This window comes from Lacerta agilis, chromosome 1, assembly GCF_009819535.1.
Source record: "Lacerta agilis isolate rLacAgi1 chromosome 1, rLacAgi1.pri, whole genome shotgun sequence".
Classification (NCBI taxonomy): domain Eukaryota; kingdom Metazoa; phylum Chordata; class Lepidosauria; order Squamata; family Lacertidae; genus Lacerta; species Lacerta agilis.
This window is the reverse complement of record NC_046312.1, coordinates 54,254,782-54,273,876: the sequence shown is the minus strand read 5'-3', so window position 1 is coordinate 54,273,876 and position 19,095 is coordinate 54,254,782. Positions and strand designations below refer to the sequence as shown.

Sequence of the window (19,095 nt, the reverse complement as noted above, 5' to 3'; positions counted from 1 at the left end):
ACTTCTCCATCCACATGCCTGTAGTGGCTAGGTTTATAACTTCATGTGACCAGTCATATGCTGCGTTATGTTCTTTGTCCCCCTTTATTCCCCAGTTCTTACGTGAAAGGATAAAATTAACCCCTGGCATTATTCACAGCTGCTCTGAAATTGGTGGCGGATGCAGTTAAATATACCCCAGCACCAACAGCTACTAATTCCCCCACTGTTTTCTGAATGGGTGTACAGGGCCAAGAATTGACTATTCGCCAGATTGCGTTACTCGGCTTCCGAGATTTGGTCTTACTGAGAGTGAATTTGGATGAGATTCTTCCTCGGGTCCAAGCCAAGCTTCCACCTTCCATTGTCCAGATGCTGCTGATTCTACAGGTGGGGAGCAATGTGTTTCTTCTTATCATATGTGCCTTGTTTAGTGACTAGTGAGTAGGTGGCCTGGAGAGGTTTCCATATACTATGAAGAAAGAGGAGAACCTGTGCAGAGCAGAAAAGTGCAATTGAGCAATTGCTATGAATGACAATAGACTAAGGCTGCTGTCCTAACCCCACTGACCTGAGAGTAAGCCCCATTCAATTAAATAGGACCTACCTTTAAGTAGTCACAACTAAGATTGTGCTGTAAGTTACTAGCTACAAAACCGTTTAGTAAAGGGATACCAATAAGCAGATTTTGCCTTTGATCTGAACCCACTAAGACTATACCTTCTGTTTTATCAACTATCTTCCTCCTCATTTCCCTGTCTCATAGCAAAAATAAAAATAAAAATCAATCTCTGGTACTTTTAATGCATCTGACGATGAAGGATTTTACTCTCAAACCCTTATGTCACAATACAGTTGTTTTCTTTAAGTACCATATGATTTTTGTTTGTTTGTTTTTTTGCATTTTCTCACTTTCTTTACTCTGGATAGCGTAATCATGCTCCCTGTTCTAACTTCATAGGACATTTATTCACTCTCTTATTTCCCAGGCTTACACCATCCATTTTGGTTCCTCCGTAGCATGCACTTAAATCCATTTTGGTGCAGCTGCTTGAAAAGCTTACACCACTCTACTTGTTCAGCCTTAGAGGACTTTTACTTATTTATTTTAGCAGAAGAGGTCTTCTCTTGGGGCAAGTCCTATTCAACCCCATTGACCCACTGGATCCTATCCATCTTCTAGGATGCTCTGTTAAGTTACATTTGCATACCAGGTTCGGTTGACCTGGGCGTTCTCAGCAGTGGGTCCTTTTCACCTCGGATAGCTTACCATAGCCTGAATCTGCAGAGTTCTAGAAAGAGGTGTACATCTGTAAAGCATTAAGTATTTTTGAACTGCTCTGAATGGTTGTCTTAAGTTTTTCAAATCCTCAACAGTACTGCATTGTAACATAGATCAGGTGGCCAGACATCACCAACAGTGAACTGAGCGCTAACAGTATGGGAGCCAAAATGGGGTCACTGAGAAACAAGTGATGTGTGACTGCAATGTTGGAGGAACCCTGAGGTTTGCAGAAGTGCAAATATTTCTAACCCCAGCCCTCCTTCAAAAAGATACCCAAGCCCAATGATGACTGAGCATATTCAGGAGCTGCAGAAAGTCCATTGGAATAGAGAAACAGAAAACCAGGATATGGGGGGAATCCAGTGGCTTCTTTGACCCACTTATGGAAACTTTATAGTATCCTGAAGAGGGTTGGATGGAACCCTGAAAGCAACCTGCATTTTGTTGCAAGCTCCATGTAGGATAAATAATTATGCAACAGGCTCTTTTTTCTTCATTTCCACAACTTTTTCCTGTGTGCACAATTATATTTCTTCTGAAAGTATTGTAAAAGAAATATATATATTCATATGCATATCTGTTGGATGCTTTTTTGTTACAGGGAGTACATGAACCTACAGGTCCCAGTAAGGCCTTCATGCAGTTGGAGGAGCTTGTTAAACTGGTGGTCTCCCCATACCTCGGTTTGTGCGAAGAACACTGCTTCCCAGGTGGTACTTGTGCTCTGGGTAAGATGCATTGTATTGCAGCGCCATTCGAGTTTCTTTCCCCCCAAGATCCCTTCTTAAACCAGTGTAACTTGCATCTGTGTTGGTCAATAGTTTGCTTGAGGGCTGTGCAAAAAGAAAATTGGTACCCAAAATGTGTGTTCTCGTGTCAGTGCTGCCTCCGCATTGTTGCAGAACACGTTTGACCAGAGACAACACAGCGTGACAAAAGAACTGTACATCAAGAGTGATGCCCCTCGCATGCCACTTGCAACTCTCTTTAAGAAAACAACAACTATTGTCTGTCAGCAGCCAGCATGGTCTAATTAATATGCAGCTTTGTGCAAGACAGAGATGGGAGAATAAAAGCTTAAATCATCCCTGAGTAGATACCAATCAATGAAGCCTCAAACATAATTAGTTTGTATGGAAACAGCCTTCATTTCCCCCCCTTCTCTATTCTTACCGAGTGATAATGAGAGTTCAGTATTCACAACCTTGTTCTGCAGGTGCTTAAAATCTGATTTTTAAAAAAATGGTAGCTGAAAAGCTTCTCGCCATAGGTTTCTAGTTTAGTTTCTTTGGTAGTGGTGGGCATGTAGTCAGGGCCTCTGTTGGTCTCAAAGTGTGAGCAGCTTGGAATGGGTGGTTGTATGTAACCCACATGGCAAAGCTTCTTTGACATCCTATGCATGCTGAGAACAAGAGCTTGTAGATTGGACCAAATGCCTATCTAGTCAAGCATCTTGGCCAACCTGATGACACCAAGATGCCCACAGGGGCAACATAAACACAACAGCACTCTCCTGCTGTTGTTTCCCAGCAGCCTGGCATATACAGGCATGCTGCATCTGATCCTGAAGGTAATGATATACTATATAGTCATCATGACCAGTAGACATTGGTAGCCTTATCTTCTATGAATTCATCTAATCACCGTTTAAAGTTGCCCACTCTTGGGGTTGTGAATTCCATCCTGCAACTATGCATTGTGTGAAGAAGTACTTTTCTTTGTCCGTTCTGAACCCCCCACCATTTATTAAGAACACAAGAGACTGCTGGATCGGGCACCTGTTCTAACAGTGGCTAACCAGAGGCCTGTGGAAACCTGCAAACAGGACTTGCGTTGTCTCCCCTCTTGCGTCATCATCTTCCTTAGATTAGGGAGATCAGCAACCTCTTTGCCACACCATGTACACTTTTGTTTCTCTCTATTCTGTCTCTTCATTACTAACATTTCTTGCATAAACCCAATAGCCCCAAAGATTGCAACTTTTTCTCATAGGGGAGTTGTTTTGAGCACAGTATCACCTCTGCACACTCAAAAGTGAGTCCAACTTTCCTCAATAAAGCTTACTCGCTAGTAAGTTTGTTTAGGGCCAGTGTTTTTTACGCATACCCCTAAACATTTTGTGAATCTGTTTGGCCTCATTGAGAGGCAGTATTTCAATATGAGTAGGAAAATGAGAGTACCCCTAAACATCATCATCATCATTATTATTATTATTGAAAAAAGCACTGTTTAGTGCGATTCCCAATTTTAAATGAGGCCCTACAGGGCCAAGGAGAGGAAATGCATGTATGGTCTGTCAGTTCCTTCAGACTGAGAGATTCTATACAGCAGCACTTATGGAGAAGAGGAGAAGGAAATAAATTGGATTGGGAAAGTGATTGATAGCAACTTTTTTGAACACAGCATTCCCCTGAGTATTCAGTCATTGGTCTAATGCATCCAACTTTTGTGCAGGACTCATGAGTGTGATTCCTATGTTGATTCCTATTAGTTCAAATTAGAGCTATATTGCATCCTCCGTTGCCCATGCCAGCTGATATTCCTTCCTTGATCGTGTCTAAAAAGTGTGTCACCAACATGAAAAGTTCGGAAAGCGCTGCTCTAGAGTGTCTGCTTGTAGGACATGCACGCCTTCTGGAGTTTGCTGCCTGACTCTATAAAAAAGAAAGAGGGCGGTCTGATTACAGCTGCTCAGATTTTACACAACAAATACACGCCTCGAGGAAACGAGATGTACTTCTCCCAGTGCAAACATAATCACAGCACAGTTTGCTATTCACAAGTAATAAAATAATGACCCTTCTCCAGAAGGAAAATGATACAAAGTGCATGCAGACTTGCACGGTGCTGAAATTGTTTTGCCTGAAAGTTAGCCACGTGACTCTTGGGAAACTTCTCTGCTATCTTCTTGTCTGCTAATAAAACAAGGGATTGGTGTCATAAAGCAGTTTTATGAACTCACTGGCCTTGAAAGGACTGTAGATTCAAACCCGTCACATTTGCTTTCTGTTTAGAAGTTACGTATGTGCTATTCACTGTGCATGTAGGTAAATATGCAAAGCACCTGTTTCCCATGTCAGGTTTGTGGGATTGGGACCATGTTTCAACCAGGATTGAGGAATACTATAATAAATGGATATAAGACATACCGGTACTAATTTTTATTTTAATGGGCTGTAAAACAAACACTATTGGACACTGTATTTATTTGTAAGAATATTTATAAACCCCCAATTCATATAAACATCATGGTGGTGTGCAATAAAACTTTTAAAGCATCTTAAAATTTTAACATATAAAATGCAGAACAACTGACTAACATGGAATCAAATTAATTCAACAGCACTTGGTGAAATGAACAATTTCAGCAGGCAATGGCATTTCAAAATCATAAGCACCTGTCAGATTTCAAAAGGAACAGCGTTTCAAATCCATGATGCTAAAAGCCTAGGTTCACTAAGAAACTAATCAAAGATTAGATCACAGTGAATGCATTATATTTCCTCCCCCCCCCCAACAATCAATCTGTACATTGCTTTGAGACACTTTTTGTGAAAAAAGTGACTAAAAATTAATAATGACGATGATAAGGCTAAATGAGCCAACATGAGTTTTGTACTTTTCTATTGTAATTAAAATATGTGGGTGGAAAAGATCTGATGGGTTGAGGACTGCTTTCCTTATGTTGCCATGCTGCAATAAAAGGGACTGCAAGAGCTTAATCTAGAGACAAAGTGACAATAGAGCTAGACAAAGGCCTCAGCTCCCCAACTCCCAGTTTCACTGGCATTTTAAGAGACTAATTAGACACTTAAATGATTTCCGCTGACCAGAATCTTCCTTCCTCCCCCATCTCCCTGGTAACAGTTTCCTAAAAGCAATGTGTGATATGACTTTCATTGTTTCCAGTATTTCCTTAACTCCCTGCAAGCAGCCAACGAATTGAAGTTGGCCTTGGGAAATGCTGAGTATGAGGATGACACCTCCCGTGTTTCTTTTCCCAGAGGATGCTAGAGGGACTCCTGAGAGACATCATTAGGCCCTCAAAGCCATTGACTTCAGCATCACAGACAGCAGAGTTAAGCAATATCTCCACCTATTGGCAGTTATAAAGGGGGGGAAATTGCACTCCACTTTCTGGTGAGCGCAGAATAACTCATTGTATTTTGAATGAAAAGCTCAGAAAACTGATGGTGTTGTGTAAATTTTTGAACACCTCAGTCCCTGACGCTCAGGCTGTTCTGACTGAGACAGCAGCAGTCAAATAAACTGCATTTGCATGAGCCTAAATGCTTGGAGGAACAAAGAAAACTGGTGCTGAAGACCAAGGTTTTTTCACTAAATTTTCTCCAACCCCTCTTAAAGGGTCATGCCGTGGAAATCTTGAGTAGTGTTCTATGTCTGGACTCTGGAAATCTCTTCTTGTTCCTCTTTGGCTGAGCATATTCGGAGCTGACTTTTTGTTAAGTTTTTGGCAAGAGAGTATGGTATTCAACTAAGTCCTATGCAGAGGAGACCCAGGGAAATTTATGAACCCATGTTAGCCAAGCCCATTAACTTCAGTGGGTCGACTCTGAGTAGGGGTAGCATTTCTTAGTCTGTTCCCCAGTTCCAACACCAAGTTCATTTTGCTCCCCACCCCCTTTCCTTTCCCTGCATGATTGCTGACTTCCAACTTTTTACGATGAGTGGATATTTTCTTAATTTCCCCTTCCTTCCACTCAAAAGCTTTTCTGTCTCCCATTCCCTTTTATGGGTTTTCAACTGTTTTATGACTGAGTTATTCATGATCTCTTCTTTGCACAAAACATTTTCATGTTCTCGCTTTTACAGCCTCTCTTTGACTTTTTTAATCTTGGTTATATAATGTTTGATGCTTCCACTGCTCTTCCTGTGATCTTGCCTGGATTCGTGGGCTTGTGTGTGAGATGATTACTTCTGTGAGAAGTGATTTGTGGAAATGAGGTGGCAGCTGAAAGTGGAAACAAAAAAGCTGAATCAGCTTCCTCCCCTCGTATTGTTTTCCACCTCTGCTTCATTCTTCTAGTTTGTAGGCCTTTTGCTTGCAGCACCATCTTACTAACCTCGGCTTTAACTTAATTCTCTCAGAAACTCATTTGCATCTTAGCCTACTGTGCTGCAGCATTGCATTGTACTACATACTGGTTGTCGTCTGTGTCTCATGGTGCCTGATGAGGACATGTAGTTTCCTTCATACTTGTATCTAAGTGGTCTAAGAAGAAACCTGTGGCCCTCCAAATGTTGTTGGCCATGGGAGTTGGAGTCCCAACATCATCTGGGGGACCAGGGGTCTCTCAGCCTGGCATTAGGCAAAGTGAGGCAACCACTTCAAGAGGCAGATGGCTAGGGTGCAGCAACAGTTCCTGCCTGTTCCTTCTGAGTTCCTCAGCTAAGAGGGGCCTGTCCTGTCCCCCCTCTCAAATCTGACCTACTGCCTGAGGTATTCCACCATTGGTGTTGGAAGGGAGGTGCATCTGACATTCCAGTTGGTTTCTGGTTGTGAAGGCTGTGTGAAGACACCATCTTACCATTTGCCTCAGGTGGCAAAATATCCTGAGCTGGCCCTGGGAACTGGATTTTCCTCAGGTGACATTAGTCCTATGCAATAGCATAAGCAACTAACTCAGATAAAGTGAGTGTAATAATTCTGGCATTAGCCAAACAGGAAGTTACTGGTCTTAGCATGATCCCATGCTAATTCTCCCATCTGCCAAAACTGTGGTTCCAAGTTCCACCCTGCCTTCTATTTTTAGTCACATCCCTTATCTACTTAGCTGAACCTGTTGACTCTCTCTCTCTCCTTGTTGCTTTAGTCAGCCTGCAGCAATTTGCTGAGTTGTCTGGCCGTAGCAGAAGAAGATTATGGGTGGCTTGTCGTAGTAGTACAGGGCGGTGGAACAAAGCCTGCAGTGTTTTGCTTTTTGCTCGCTCAGTTGCTTCCATTTCGCCATTATTGGATTTTGGAATGCATCACCTTCAAGATACACTTTCAGCTGGTTTTTATCGCTGTTGCTCTAAGTTGGAAAGGACTGTTGGAGGCAATGAGTCGAGACCGCCAAAAAACGAGATACAGGAGGAAACCATTGAAAAATCTAATTTTGAAAAGTGGAATCATATGCTGGCTAGCAGAAAGCATCTATTCCGATGCCTCCTCATCTCATCTGATTTGAAAAAACTAATCCAGAAATTTAAATGAGCTTTGGCTTAGAAAACTTGAACAGCATGGAGAGACCTGAGTTTTGTAAGCTGGAAGCTTCTCTATCAAAGTCCATAGAGTTTCTCCAACCTTGTTTTTCATAAGCTTCCTGTATTCTGGCTTTACCACAGTGGTCCATGGACGGGTAACCTTAAGGAAGTATTACTGCTACACATTCTATGTGACACTAACCTTGAGGCTTGTCTGGAGGCTGCAGCTTGTGCATAATGTGAAGGCTAGGATGTTTGTGAGGCCAAACTACCACCAGCATGTAGTACCTTGCTAGGCCAAGTTCACCGTTTTAGTATTATCATATAAGGCCTTATATAGATCAGGACCAGCGTACTTGAGAGATTAAGTGTGGATCTAGACACAGGAGGGGGAAAACGATGTAAATAAGTCAGAAATTAGATCGTTATAACCAAAGGGAAAAAAATCTGTGTGGAAAATCGTGTTTGTAAATTTCCTGCTCTCTGGTGCAGGAAACACGCATGTTTATAGCATGTTCAGATCACTGTTTCTTAATGCAGCCGAGTGCTAGGTCACTGTGGTCTGCAGGAAAGCTTCTCTTGCAAGTTTCCAGAGATATTAGAAGTCTGCCCCATAGTAATTCTGAGCTGGGCTATCAGTGTGGCCGCCCGTGTTCTGTGGAGCAGCCATTCCTGTCGAGAAACTATCTGCACTTTCTAGAAACAACTGAATACATTTTGGTTCAGACAAGCTTCCCCTGCTGGATAAATAGGTTTCTGCCATGGGTGTACATACTGGTTTTTGTTTCTTAAAATTCACAGTCTTGGAGTTCCTGCAATGCAGGAATCTCAGCTAAATCATCCACGACAAATTCTGTTGGTATTTTGTGTTTGTAACTGTTTTCATTTCATTTCATTTCATTTTGTTTTCTTTTTTCTTTTTACATTACCTTATCTATGTGGAAGGCAATTAATAAATAGCAACTGCAACAAGTTCCACAACAACAAATTGCTTGATTCCACGAGCTGTTCTGCAGAGTGTTCAAATGCTCTGTGGGGCTAACAGTCAAACTGCGCATTAGATTATTCACCATTTTAGAAAAGTATGCTCAGGATGACTGCTTTTATTTTGAAGGAGAAATGGCTGTTCGGGGATGTGATTTGAGCCCAGGTCTGCTTGTGTTGAAAATCACCCCCCCTCCCTTCATAGTTGCTATTTGTTCCTGAAGGTGATTATAGCAAACTGTACCTTTCAAGAGAAAGTGCAATGGGGAGAGGATTTCTAAGAGAAACCAGCATGGGCTCCCAGTCTGGATCAGGAGTACATATTGAACTGAAGCCCCACATGACTGCTTTGGAATGAAAAAAATGTCCTTTGCTTTTGCCTGCTTTCATGATACATAACATGCTTCTACTGTATTGCAGAGTGGGGGGGGGACCTGTCTTTCCCAGTTGTTCAACATTACATAGCAGTGGTGGGGAACCTCTGGTGCCCTCCAGATGTTGTTGGACTCCAGTATCCAGCAGCCACAGCCAGCATGGCCAATGGTCAGGCATGATGAGAGTTGAAGCTCAGTGGTGGAGCACCTGCTGTTCCAGGTTCAATCAATGGTGTCTCCAGCTAAAGTTGGGAGAGATACAGATCTGAAATCCCAAAGGGGCACTGCCAGTCTGTATAGACAGTACTGCATTGGATGGTCCCAATGGTCTGATTCAGTACCAGGCAGCTTCCCTTGTTACATCTGGAAGGCTACAGGTTCCTCATCTGTGCCTCACTGACCTTTTTGACCATCACTAGGGCATTCCCTGGACTAGTTATGTCCCATCATTCGTGTATGTGTGTGTGTGTGTGCGTGTGTAATTCTGGCAGCAATCTTGGCTCCAATCCACTTGCTAGAAATACATTCATGCTTTCGCATCAGCAAGACAGGTTGCTAGTTTAGCATGGCAGAAGCGTACTTTGCTCCATATCTCCAGGCAGTTAGAGCTGTTCGCTTGTTGCTTTTTGCCGCCATGTATCCACCCCTGCCCTCCACACCATTATTTCAGCCGGTGATAAGTAATTGCTGAAATGCGGCCTTTGCCATGATGGAATGCAGAAATCTGCTGCTCCAGCGGCACCGTAAAACTATTTCTTAGCGCGGACAATGAAGCAGATATTCATTTCCAGCTGAAAGGCCGGGAGGGGAAAGAGATGCACGACACAGTGACAACTGGAGGAATATCTTCCCTTTGCTGCTCAGAAAGATAGACTGCATTCCAGGCAATGCTGCTATCAGCCTCGCTGTGTGCAGCTTTTACTGTACCAGAGGGAGAGCCTCTGCGTGGGAGTGAATGCTCTAACCTGTGTGTGTGTGTGTATGTGCGCGTGCGCGCGCGAAGCCAAAGTGCAGTAGACTTCTTATGATTTCACAGCATTGGTTATTGATGCTGGAAAGCAAAGTCTTGGTAGTGTCTCACTTCATAACCCTTCATGGAGAAAAGGGCAAGTTCTCCCAGGTTCAATTTGAAATGGGACCAGCAATTACAAATGACAGCAGGGAAACACTCAAAGTAGTTGCTACCACACCCATGCTCTGCCGTGAGCCCCCGAACCCCCTTATCCAGTAGTCACAGTTCTGGCCAGTACTGCACACCTGCCTTTTCTCCTGCTGCCACCCCAGAATAGGGAGGGAGGCTGGAGTTCCTCTCCTTTCTGTCCTCCGCCCAGTGGGAAATACAGTTGGAAGCACTGAGAAAATGAAGGCTGTGTACACAGTAGCAGCTCAAAACTCGGCAAGGTCACTTCCCTTTGCGGCATTTCAAGTCGCACTGAACATTCACATTCACCACAGTGGTTTTTTTTTGTCCCCCCCCCTTAACATACACCGAAAAAAACAAAAAACAAATAACCATCAACATAAAGCAAAAAAGAAAATTAATACATCAAATCGCAATCTCAAAATCTTTAAATAAAAATGGTCTTTTTCTATAGACCTGACTTCCTATCTACGGTACTCCTTACTTCAGTTTCTCATCATTTGTTCACTGCCATAACATAACATGTTTTGTAGGGTTCAACCACCTTTAATCTATATGAAATTATACTTTGTACTTGAAACTACTACTTAAATTATTCAAAAGCTGTGACAGACTTTAAGCTACAATTGTTATTTTTCAAATAAATTTTAAAGACTTCCCATTTTGAGATAAATACCTGCTTTGGTTTATTTTCTATTTTTTTCTGACAAGCTATCTAGTTCCGCATATTCAGCTAATTTTTGAATCCATTCTAATCTTGAGGGAACTTCATCACTCTTCCACTTTGCTGCGACGAGAACTCGCTGCGACCGTAGTGTATAGAAAGATCTCCATGCATGAGTAGAAAGGGCTTTCCCTTCCTCTCCTCCCATGTAACTCCAGTATCTACGCTTGGTGGTTGGGGACCATCCTCAGCAGATTTAGGGGTGCTGCAGTTGAGAGGAAGGAGAATGAGGCCTATGACATGAAAGTCTGAGCAAGGCATGCTGGATTTTGCCCTACCTAAACATGTGAGTAGTCATATTCAAAAGCTATGCATCCTTCTGCCACATTACTATTAGATACCGTGCCATGTAATCTCTGTTGATCTTAGTGCAGCTTATTACTTCATCAAACTGTGTATGTGAAACGCATTACATTAACAATGAAAAGAATCAATAAGGATTTTGCTGGAACGAACTGTGGCTGGGAGTCTATTTTAGTGCAAAACCCAGCTGATGTAATGTTTTGCACAGGTAGTCATTGGTTACAGGGAAAGAAAACATTGCACAACCATGAGAGCACTTACTTAAGATAATTTAGACAAATTCATGGGGAATAAAAGGTAATGTCTGCACTGTTACCTCCAGTATGGGAGCCAATACTTTATTTAAATATTTTTTTATTCCATTCTTCAGCCAACAAAGTTGCGAATTGCTCAAAAGGCCAGTCCCTACTCTCAGGCTTACAATCTATGAAAAAGACACAACACAAAAGGAAAATGGATTCGGGGGGAGGAGGTGAAGATCTTAGTTACAAATTTCTCTAATGACCAGCTGCAGTGGAAGGGCTCCAACAGAGGTGTCAAAACTTGCTGCTCTCTCAGCCGTGTTGACTGAGTGGCCCTGCACACCTTTCTTTCCCCCCTGTCCTGCAGCCTGGTGTAATGACTGCTGCCGGGTGAGTAGTATGCCTCTGAATACCAGTTCTTGGGGATACTAGTGGGAGAGTGCTATTACAGTGGTACCTTGGGTTAAGAACTTAATTCGTTCAGAGGTCCGTTCTTAACCTGAAGTACCACTTTAGCTAATGGGGCTTCCTACTGCTGCGCGATTTCTGTTCTCATACTGAAGCAAAGTTCTTAACCCGAGGTACTATTTCTGGGTTAGCGGAGTCTGTAACCTGAAGCATCTGTAACCTGAAGCTTCTGTAAGCCGAGGTACCACTGTATGCTCATGCCCTGCTTGCGGTCTTCTCATGAGCAACTAGGTTGGCAGAAAGGATGCTGGACTAGAAAGGCGTTTTGGTTGGATGCAGCAAGTCTCTTCTTATTTGTGTTCTTAGCGCTACAAGTTGAAATTGCATTTTTAGGAAATCTAACCTCTCTTTAAATCATACAGTTCAGACTTGGAAGTCCTAATTTGACACATTTTCATGTTCAAATTTCAGAAACAAAACTTTAATTTCAATTTTTCAAATAACCACCAGGAAATGGATTGAAGGAAATGTTTCCCAGGAGCATTAAGTTAGTATGGATATTACTCAATGCTTATAGCTTCACTTTGCCATGCAGATACTGGTCTGGCTGGGACAAACTTCCCCATCCCCCCCCCCCCCCAGCTATGGTTTATGAAGCTAGGAAGTAGCACCAAGGCATATATTGTGGTTCAATTGCTGCTGATAAAAGAGAATAAGTCAGGCTCTGATCCTGGCTTATTGGTTTAACTGACATTAAGGTAGAGTTTCCCAGTTTGGATGCAACAGACAACTGAAGGCAGCATGCAAGGGGACAGATGAGGGAGGAGTACTTGGTCCCAATCCTTGTTTTTAGCTTCATATACCATGTTTATTGTTGTCAATTAAATACTTGCTATCAAAATTTAGAGATGGTAATTTGGAAGATTTTTGGGGGTAGGTGGAAGGGGAATGCAGACTAGTTTATTCAATGCTATTTAACAACGTTTTATATTTGAAATTAGGGTGATAGTTGAGAGAATAATGGGATATTAGCTTGGAATTGAGCTGAGCTTCAGAAAGCTTAATTTTGGTACAAATAACATTGAACAAAAATGGTAAAGATCCAGGATAATTTTCTCATTTAAGGGTACTATCTGAAGTCCTCAAACTCCAGGTCTGCCTGTCCTTAAAATCTGGTGTCTTGTACAAATCAAGTTCACTTTTGTTTTTCTCCAGGGAACAATTTCTGAAGTGTCTGTGGCACAGCATGAAGAATAGTTGGCTGTGATTTTCTCTCTGTGTGCTGATTGCCTCCCATTCATGCTTGCTGGGAATGTGCCAGAAGACTTTAATATAAAGGGCTTTATATTCCTCAACTATTTATTGCAACAATAAAATTTTGCAATAATTATTTTGGCTTAGAGCCAGAGTTCCCATCAGTGTTCCTCTGCTTACAGAACACTGAAGGAAGAAGGGAAGAGGTGACTTTTTCCTCTTTTTTGCTGATTCCCCTCTTCCCCCTGTACCCCCTGGAAATCTGTTCTGGAACAGTTTTGGGGAGGTGAATGGAAAATCAGCAAAAAGAAAAGGCTCTTCCCTTTGCAGTATGGCAACTCTGGATCCAACCTCTTGCCATTATAATCTTTAATAATAATAAACTGTTCTTTTATAAGCATTGCAAATTCCAACATTAAAAATACTGGCAGCCCAAAACCACTGTTTTCCATCTTGGCTTTATGGCAGCTTTTACCATCTTTTGCAAATTGAATCTGGCAAGGGAGCGGAGGAGAGAGCAAATGCTTGACCTGGCCCCAAGAGGACTGAGTCCCTCGAGGCTTCATTAGATAACTTAGCCATACCCGTGAAGTTGAAGCAATGGAAGATTACTGAATTGAGTAAATTTATATTAGCTTTATGTAAATCCCTAGGGCTACTAATGCAGGTCGTTTTAAGCTTAGAGGCTGTTTGCTTATTTTGTGGTGTTAACATTCAAAGCGAAGGTGGATTATATGGCTTTAAAAACATTGTGCAATATATCACTCTAATACACCCAAGGGTTGGCGTAACATTTCAAGAGGTATACAAACAAAGCCTTAGCCAGAGACCTCTTCTCGTGTGTGTGTGTGTGTGTGTGTGTGTGTGTGTTGTAATGCACTTCCTCTCCTTGTGTGCCCCATACCTCCTAATCTGTTATGAGGGCTTCCCCAACTCTATGGAACAGATTTGGGGAGTAAAGAGAGGAGGGTTGGCTGCAATCCTCATTTTCTCCCTAGCTGACACCTTTAGGTTGTGATTGTTGGCAGTGCTCAACCGTGTAGTATGACCAGCCAACTGTCGGTCATCCCATAGTAGGCCAGTGGGTAAGCAAAAAAGACATCCTGTACATAAGGTCTCAGACTGGATTCCTTCCAAGAGGACACTTTCATCCTTCTAGCCCATCTCACAAGCATCTTACCATACTTTCACCATTATCTGTACCTTGTTATTAATCTCCCTTTCCCTCTATTTCATGCCAGCATTTCATGGTGGGTGGGTAAAGAAGCAGTCCTTGTGGGGTGGCTGTCAACTAATGTTTACTCAGAGTTAATCCATTGAAATTCGTGGTCACAGCTAACTTAGATATATTAATTTCAGAAGGTCTACTTTGACTAAAAGTTGAATACAACACTGGGGCTCTATATTTACTTGGAGCAGCTGTTTTGTTGTTGACAGGGGAGGCAGGCCTACAACTGGAAGAGGATTGGCGTCCCAACCAAATAAGCCACTTTTACTGCTGTGCTCCTTATTCACAGATCATTGTCCCTATTCTCCACATGTAGGGGGAACTGGGACCATGTTTTCAATCTCCATTCCTGACATTTGCACATTTGGTATGAGTGTCTGAAAACAGGGATGCTACATATGGATGGATGGATGGATGTGATCCTGATCTCAAGGCACAAACAGCAGTGCAGATGAAGGCTGTCATTTTTCAGATTCTTGTTAACTCAAAGATAGGATTGCATGGTTAGAGAATACAGGATTAAAAAAAAACTGCTTCCCCATCGCATAATTCAACCCTATTCCTTTGGTGAAAAGATTACAAACTAATATTATGCAAATAAGTACAACCTCTGGAGTCACTTGATGCAAATGTTTGAAAAAAATTACCAGTGCTGGAGAAATAATTATATATGTACACAAAACAACAACAATCATAATCCCTTCCCCATTCCTCCACTGGATAACAATATTGAAGGAAGGATTAAATATTTTTTTTATTCTCTCTTTTGGTGTGTGCGTGTATATGTATATATACATTCACATGTACGTACATGACTATTCCTGCCTGGGCAGAATGATACACTTTCTTATGTTCCTTTGTCAAAGATATGTCACAGCCCACATTGGAAGAAAACAGCTGGGTAGGGATGGTACCCAGTCTAGGGAAGTTTTCTGAAAAATTGCACTGTCGGTTGCTCTTGGATTTGTTTGCAGTCCACAATTAATCTGCATGCCTTCCTTCTTATTTTCCAGAGAGAAGGTATCATAGACCTCGTGCCAAACCCAATGGGCTGAGCTTCTCTTCTCACGCTGTGGCAGACCGACAAGTCAGCGAGACTGCCTTGACGCCTCTGACTGAGCAGGAGGGTGAGGCATATCTGGAGAAGTGTGGGAACATCCGCCGCCACACCGTTGCCAACGCTCACTCTGATATCCAGCTGTTGGCCATGGCTTCCATTATGCACTCTGGGATGGTGGTGGAGGAACCAGACAGTGGCGACACATGCCTCCTCCTGCAGCCCAGCTTAAACCACAGGCAATGTTCCAGTGAGCCCATGATAGTAGATGGACCGGAAGGGCTGGGGAAAGCATCCATGCAGGAACCCACAGAACTGAACTTCACATCTGTCTGCTGAAATGCTGTGTGGAGGGATGAAGGATCAAGTGTGTTAGGCAAACCATTGTTTTGTCATTTGCTGAGAACAGTGGAGGAGCCAAACTCCAGAAATGAGATCAACATGCCATGTCCTAACTTAATATTGGAAGACTTTTTGGAAATAATAGTTTCCAGGCCAGGTTCTAATTTTATGTGGCTTATATATACTGTTTTCAAGGTACAAAGCTGCTACGTTGAAGCATTCCAATGTCACCTTCCCTTTCCTTTTCTCTGGATTTTTCAGACCTTTTCTCCTCCTGAGTTGCTTTTTCACTCTTTTGTCACATCTTATGTGTGGCGTCCTATGAAATCAGGGGAGAATGATCAATACTATTAGGCACACACTTTCCCCTAGCGACAGTTTGTGGCACATACAGGAAGCCAGCTATGAAGCATGCTGGTTTTGCAGAACGCAGATGATCAGTACTGAAGTACTGTGCAAGTCTGAACCATCAGGATGGGTGAAACTACACCCAGTTTCCAGAGATAGAACTCTATAATATACTGAATGAACATTGCCTCATTCAGCTGGTGACCAGGTTGCACAAGCCATTTCTGAATGTTGTGGATTTTGAGGTTTTCTTTTCAGCATTGCTCTTCTCAGGTATCCCTTAAGTATATTCCAAAGAAAAATCTAAGCTCAACTTCTACAGTCTAGTTCCTTCCAGTTGCTGGACTCCAATTCCCATCAGCCCCAGCCAGCATAGTCAATGGTCTGGTGATGGGAGTTGGAGTCCAGTGACATCTGGAAGGAACTAGGCTGGGAAAGACTCTCTAAATATTTAGATTCCAGGAGACCCAATTGGAGAAGAGGCTGTTTTTAAGGATCTCATGCTAAGGAACTTGTGGGTGGATTTAACTAAGTTTTACTCAGAGGAGACCCACTGAAATTAATGAACCTAATTTAGTCACGTTGGTTAATTTCAGTGGGACCACTATGGATTGGCAATGGTGCTATGCTACTGAGGGTATTAACATGTACAACTGAGAACTGTCCACCCTACCCATTGTTTCCATGAACACCAAGAATGAAAGAAACCCAGCTTTCTTACTAAACAATGGGGTTCCATTACATATGGGAAACTTTAGGCTGATGGGGATTTAACCTCATTTGGGGGCAATACTCCTCCTCTTGTAAAACAGGGTCATTTGTTGACTTGTATGGAGAATGTGTAATGTCTTTTATACTTACGTTCATACGTCTGACACAAAGCTCAGCACCAGGACAGACTTGCTTTCTGGAGGCTGTGTAGTAGTGTCTTTCTGGAGTCCAGGGTTCCAGTTTCTGGAAACCTGATGCTTCAGTCACAACACAGTTCTGTTACCAAATACCTTTGGTAATCCAAGTTATCATGGGGGTGGTTAAGGGTGATGTTCCTCAGGTGCAGGGCTGTTCTTCTCCCAATGAGGGTGATTCCAAGAACCTGTTAGCAACTGAAATAGCCAGATTTTTCCTTTTTTATTTTAAATCAAGCATCATAATAGTGTGTGAAATTTGTTCTGCAACAGTTACCTCTTTATGGAAGTAGAATGCAACCCAAGGAATTAAGTTCATTCTTGATAAAATTAAGGAGCAGGGTCAGGGATGGTCACGTTAGACCAATAGGTGCACAGACAAGAGACAATGCCTCTGTGATGATTTGGCTTTGGAGGTCCATAATGACGAATGAACTTTTAAGCTGTAAAAGGGCCAGCTTAATAAAATGAATGGGGTTGTGGGTGGCCAGGCCCCAATAAGGGCTCCCAATGAGATGTAAACAAAGGCTAGGTAAATCCTAGTCTTAAAGCCTGATTCTCAAGCGCAAGTGTATAGGCTTACAGCCTTCACTCTATAAAATGTTCCAAGTAACTAATTTGGAATGAAGAATAACATTTCCCCTTTATTCTTCCACTACGTGTCCATTTCTGGTTTTGATTTGAACGTATATGTTAAAATGCATGTTTAATTTTCCAAGTATGCTTGCCCCTGTGGAATTGTGCCAAACCACGGTGATGGTTACCACTCAAGTCCATGGCAAGGATTAACTTGGTAAGAGAGCTTTACTCTGAATTTCTAATGAAAGCTCACTAAGAGGGAAAAAGTTAATGTTTGGAAATGAGGTTGGAACTGGTGTTGAGTCCTCAAATAGAAATCCTTTTATTTAAATGGAAACTTTGTTGCCTGCCTTCATTTTACATATTCACAAGAAACAGCTTTGATGAAGCCTACTGCAGAGATGTCTGTGTTTTCTCATGCCTGTCCACTGCATTGCCTTAATTTGCTGAAATGCCCATTATATCACACCCACTTGGCCTTCTCATCCCCATGTGTGCGCACAAGTGTGCATTCTTCCTCTGTTGCTCATAGGTATAGTTCCCACAGACATTCATTTCTTTCATCTTCCATCCAACCACCAGTTCTCCCAATCAAGGGGGTGCGCTTGTGGGTCCATTAAACCTCAAAGTACAGTAAACATGGCAGTGAAGGAAGTCAGCTGAAAGGCTGATTAAGCAATAGTTTAGCAGAGCCAAACTTCATGCACCATCTTCTCAGCAAGTTTTGTGTTACCAAGAACAGGCCTAATGTATAATTACAACCATATTAGTGGATCTGTTGTGGGACCGCACATAGCCAGAGTTTTTCCTCTGCTGAAACCTTGCATCTACCTTCTTCCAGAATGAAAATCTTTGCTGCCTTCCAGGAAAATGCGGCACAGATCAGTAGTAGGGCACATGTTTTGCATGCTGAAAGCACTGAGCTTCAATCCCTAGCATCTCTAGTTAAAAGATCAGGTAAGTAGTTGACAATGGGAAAGACTCCCTGTGGAGAGCTGCAACCAGACAATATTGGGCAGACCAGACAAACAGACAGGCCTGCTATAAAGCGTCAGATCAGCAAGGCCAAGAGGGCGGTCTTGTCATCTGGGCAGCCCAGGACTTCCATATGCACTGCCCAGGCTTGAGCCCTGGGGAGGTCATTTTGCTGCTGCTAACACAGCAGTTTGACTTCACCCCTAGAGACATGCCCCATTGTCTCTTGAGAGCAACAGCACAGCAAGCAGAAGGTGCATTGGAATCACACCTGGAATACTGTCAACCATATTTGCAACTGTCCTTTAGACCCATGTAGCAATAACCCGGGTACCCACTTGCCTGTCCACTTGTGGCAACCCCTCTGTCTTGAGCTTAATCCATGGTCAGTGCTTTCTCAAGACAATGCCATGGAGCTCCAAGAGATTTCTTTAAAAAGGGCCTCCCACTGCATGCCGTTCTTTTTAGTGAAAATTCTCCTCTCCCTCCTGAGCAGTATGAATTATTTTACTGAAAACAAATGCCGCTTCCTAAAATTGAATGAGGCGAGTTTCTATATTAATTTTTAATCTGGGCACAGCTCATAAATCCCTCCCTAATAATGCTCTGTCATTGCTAGCAGCAGGTGCCTTGCAGCAGGGGGAAGCATGTGGAGTCATCATTTGAAAAGGAGCTGCTGCCTCCCTTCTTTGGGTTTTTATTCACCCTGGTCTGAATAAAGAAAGAGATATCAGATTTGGACACCCCTAATAAATGAATC

The 19,095-nt window shown here is 42.6% G+C and overlaps 1 protein-coding gene across 5 annotated transcripts in view; it reads left to right on the top strand.

The window, feature by feature from the left end:
- The window catches only part of PRR5L (proline rich 5 like), a 63,438-nt gene extending 47,397 nt beyond the window's left edge, over positions 1–16,041 (top strand). For 3 of the 5 annotated variants that reach the window (XM_033149683.1, XM_033149702.1, XM_033149692.1), the window contains exons 7-9: positions 229–369; positions 1,866–1,992; positions 15,143–16,037. In XM_033149683.1, the coding sequence (XP_033005574.1) occupies positions 229–369; positions 1,866–1,992; positions 15,143–15,525 (651 nt within the window). In that variant the 3' untranslated portion in view covers positions 15,526–16,037. Of the gene's footprint in view, positions 1–228; positions 370–1,865; positions 1,993–15,142 lie in introns of all 5 variants that reach the window. The other 2 variants (XM_033149672.1, XM_033149661.1) reach the window with 2 other exon arrangements.
- Positions 16,042–19,095: the final 3,054 nt, after the last annotated feature.